The sequence below is a fragment of the Rhagoletis pomonella genome, unplaced genomic scaffold, assembly GCF_013731165.1.
Source record: "Rhagoletis pomonella isolate Grant_MI unplaced genomic scaffold, Rhpom_1.0 Rhpom_scaffold_00007, whole genome shotgun sequence".
NCBI lineage: Eukaryota > Metazoa > Arthropoda > Insecta > Diptera > Tephritidae > Rhagoletis > Rhagoletis pomonella.
In genome coordinates, this window is record NW_023458561.1 from 56,525,935 (window position 1) to 56,530,653 (window position 4,719).

Below are 4,719 nucleotides of genomic sequence, written 5' to 3' on the forward strand. Positions count from 1 at the left end.
CTTCTCCTTAACATTATTTAGAAATTCGTAGTGTGTTCGTTTCTTCATTTTCTCCGCATAACGTGCTGTTTCCAGCTCAAATTCATCCGAATAACCCAGACCAGTGTTGAGCATTTGCAGGCGTTCATCAATGAATTGCTGAAATATTTGCAAATCCATCATTTTTGCGAGAAATGGTTGCAAATGTTTGGGACGAGATTCGATAAATTTTTGACGGTTAAATGTTTTGCCTGTTTCGCGGAATTCCACAGCATCACGATAGCCGCTTATCAGTTGCACCAACACGCCAAGAAATATTTTCGAAACACGATCGCCGATATGCTCATGCGATTGACTGAGTTGTTTCTTCATTTGTGACACAATTTTGGCTGGCATTTCGGCCACATCATCGAACGGGCTTTCGAAAATTTTTGTATCACAGTTAAGTATCACAACTTCGCCGAGCTCATCGGTTGTCATCTGCAAGAGAAAATAAGAATTGGAAATAAAAATATTGCAAATAGATTTACTGGGGATGTACTATGTGAGACCATGTAAAATCAGAAATATGCTACAATTAAAAAAGAAATATTGTTATTTATTAATATTTGCTTTTGTTTACAAACCGTTTCGAGCACAGTTTGTGGCACACCAATTAGATATGGCATTGGTGCACTCAAATAGTCTTTCAGCTTCATCGGCAGCACTGGTATGAAGATGTGTTGCCACACCATGGGATAGAGAAACGCATTCGCCGCTTGTATGCACGACGACAAGCGATCCAGGCGTCGCGATGTGAAAATGATGCGTCGCTCCGCCAGCATCGCAGCAAATACTGCAATCATATTCTTTGGATCCACAAAATTATAATACAAATTTAAATTGTGCTGTGGATAAGAAAAATAAAACATTATAATCGTCAATAACACACACACACACACACATTCAATTAAGTTTATCACGCTTAGACTATGACTTACATTCTCGGGTATGCTGGGCAACTGAAACTGCAACGGCCGCTCAAACACGAAATACTGCAATCAAATGAGCACAATTTTATTAGATTAGATTAAATAATTGAAATTGCAAACACCGTTAATTTTAGAACTTACATTTTGACCGCCGTTATAGAATAATTTCAAATGTCCACCCGGATCAGGCACACCGCGATTGTACGCTTCGGCGAGAAATGTGCGAAAGTCATTGTGGGAATTATCGACATTCGTTGTTGTGTTTGCATCACCACGCCGCAGTTCGGCCAGCAGCGTCAACAATCGCAGAAATGTGTCGTGCCATGGCAAGTATGTGATAATTACCATTGCGGTATCTGTCTTCGGGTCGTGACGACAGAAACCAAAACGCCACTTTGAGTCATCTGTTGTGAGTACAAAGGAATAGGATTGCACGGAATCACTGAAAAAAGAACATTTGGAAATAGAATAAGTTAATATTTAGTGAAAAAATTAATGCGTTGTAATTTATAAAAATATTTATAAGAGTGTAGGCCAACAACGTTGGATGGCAAAATTTAAATTTTAAGTGTACGTTTCAGATGTACTCAGAAACGGTAGTCCGAAACCGATTCTCTATATACTCTATGTAAACACAGTGATGATATTTAATCAGATCTGCCTATATTTACGTACAGTGGCATAATGAGTTATGAGATAGAACTGCTACAGCGGAAATCATAAAGTTAGATCCAATTAACCGGGAATTCCTGACTTACCGCCATATTCCCACAACACTGATAAAACTCAGCCGCTGACTATTGTCTTTACCACTGCGGCTAATACTATGCCGCAAATTTATTTGAAGCTCTCGTATCGTGACTATTGTCAGTGTTGTTGTTATGACCTACAGAGTACGCGACAACGGCGTAACAATGTTTATACTTATTGTGTTTTAGGCGCAATAATTTTGACAATAGTCATACGATGAATTTTGTCAGTGTTGTGTACGTTGTTATGGTACGTTCAGTAGCATCCAGGGTTGCCACTGAAGAAAAAAACTTACCATCCGCTAAATAATAGCTACAATTTTTGGAAAAAATCTACCAATAAATAACTTTTTTAGCTACTTCAATAAAAACTTTAGATTTCTTAAATTTATTTTTTTAAATACATACATACATTTGTATTTGTGATAACGAACTTTGCATTTAACTATTTACAAGGTATTTGAGGTCATATTAACGACATCTTTCTTCAATCAAACGCGAAAATTATGAAACTGAATAGCAAAATTTCATCGTTTGAAAGAACTTTAAGACAAATACAGTGACTCAAACAAACGTTCTCATTGTGATTTTTTTTTTCAATATTCAGAGATTTTTCAAGTTAAAACTTAATTGTAAATATTGTTGTTAGTACGAAAATTCGAAATTAACACAACCAGATGGTATAACTTTCAGTGGGCTAACTACACAAAGGAAAATGTTAATAAACAAACAATTTTTTTAAGGGTATATATTTTAGCCCAGAGTTGCTTTTATATTAATAATATATAAACATTAACGTTTTATTGTTAAGTTTAAAAAAGTAAATTGCACCAGTTTCAATTTTGCGCTCTTGGTTACCCTTTTTTGTATTATTTATTATTATTTATTTTACCATTTCTTAATACTAACTATTTTTTATAGGTCACCTAAGAACCCCACAAAATGCTATGGGGGGGGGGGGACCATAGAAAACCGTTGGTATTAAAAAATGGCAAAATAAACAATTGGGTATTATTATTGGAAGTCTCCTAAAGAGAAACAGAGTTTTCCGACCGGAAAATATGGATTTCCGGTGATCCTATGTCATTTCCACGAAAAATAAATTTTTTGCCATGTAAAATACATGGAAAACTTTGAACTAGAGGGTTAGAGCATTCAAAATTCGGACTTTACTTTTTCACACGCATTTTAGGACCACCCTAATTTGCATACAACGCTCGCCATGTATATATGTATTTTCTAATTTAGTCTTTGACTTCCCTGAGTAAACATTGCTCTAGTTATCATTAATCATAATCCTTTACATCAATTAATAAAAAACTATTAAATTTATTTGCTTAAGGGTGTTTTCTTCTTCATTTAAAAACTGATTTTTTTCAAGTTTTACTGTCTTTTTGGGCATGTGTTTACGATTGCCGTGTTCTCATATCACACGTACACAAAGAAATATTTATAGGTATATATACATAACTAGCATTAATTTTTTCTTCACGTGAAACTGTTTTTTTTTAAGTTTTACTGGTTTTTTGATGTTTTGGAGGGTGGGGTATATGTTTACGATTTAAAATACAGTTGGTCTGTCTTTTTCGCATCCCAGACTACCATTTAAAGAAAGAAAATCGGAGGTACCCGACAATTTTATAAAACATCATTCCGGCGAACCGTGAATGGTGAATCCAATATGGCGGCCAAAAAATTAAATTGATTCGGTCAGCTTAAAAACCCAATATGGCGAAAAAAAAATTGACGTCCGTTAGATGCGCTTCAAACTTTACAATCAAGGGTTCTTAAGTTCTCTGTTTAGGAATCTAAGAAACTCCATTCCCTAATATTTTATAGTTTTTGCTTAAATTTGGGCCAGAAAAATTATGCACATCAACAGTCTTTACGATTGTCAAAATTTTGTATGCATTTGTCAAAAATTTCACTAGCCTCATGAGCTAGTGAAATTCTATTCACCTCATACCTGTCAAAAATTTACTCGCAGCGAACTTTGTTACCGATGCACACACGCTCTAAATATAGGAAACCTTTTAAATTTTTGACTTTTTAATTTTTTTTTTTTTTTAACATTTTAGCATACAAATATCACGTAACGCCATATTGAAAATGTCCATATGTGTTAATCGGTTTTGCCACTGTAATGAGTGGCCAAAACGTATGTAACGAAATGTTACATCCCCACAAAAATAATGTTTAATTCCGAGTAAAACTAGGTATCATTTATAAAAATCCATGAATAATTTTGGAAGATATGAATTTTCTAAAAATATCTTCCAAATTACATTCATGTAATTTCACAGAAAAATTGAATCAGTTGACTTTGAGGTTTCAATAATTCGTATGGAAAAATTTGGTACCCTATTTTGCTCGGAATTAAACATTCTTTCCGAAGTAATGACTAAAAGAGAAATTTTTCTTATGAAATTTTGGCAAAAAATGTGGCCGAAATGGAAAAAATAATAAAAATCGGTCTTAATTTCAGATTTATTCCAAACATTTTCCACATATTTACAATTGGTTAAAAATTAACCGAACTAAAAACTCTTTAGTGCCGGAAGTAATGCGGAAAGTGTTTTTTTTTTAAGAATAAGTTGAGAATTTGAGGGTGTTAGAAACATTTTGAAAACAGTTTCTTGAATTAATCGACCAGCTCTACGACCGGTGCTAGGTCACTTTAAAAGTTCGCGCATTTTTTTTTTATTGTGTAACACCGTGTTATAGATATTAAAGAAAAATTAATAGGGGGGTCTCAGTGTTGCCAGGTCTTCGTCATGAGAAAACGTCACTCTTGGTCTGAAAAAACGTAATTTCCTACCCAAAAACGTCTTTTTCGAATGAATGTAGAAAAAATTGTGGAGCTCCACATCAAAACGTTTCATTTCCAAAACTCGAAATGTTAATGCAAATTCCTTGCATTTACTGATATGTGTCCATATTTTAACAGAGAACCCGAGATAAAGCAACCAAACCTTTATTGAGTCGTATTGAAATCACTCGATCGCACCAAAACGTAAAGC

General features: G+C 34.2%; 1 protein-coding gene across 1 annotated transcript; it reads right to left on the bottom strand.

Moving 5' to 3' along the window:
• LOC118744026 (DENN domain-containing protein 1A-like) lies at positions 1–1,392 on the bottom strand (the record flags this gene model as incomplete). The annotated part of the gene is given in 4 exon segments (XM_036476785.1): positions 1–459; positions 606–866; positions 960–1,013; positions 1,092–1,392. Coding segments are annotated over 4 exon segments (1,075 nt in total), but the record flags the coding sequence as incomplete, so codon positions are not given.
• Positions 1,393–4,719: the final 3,327 nt, after the last annotated feature.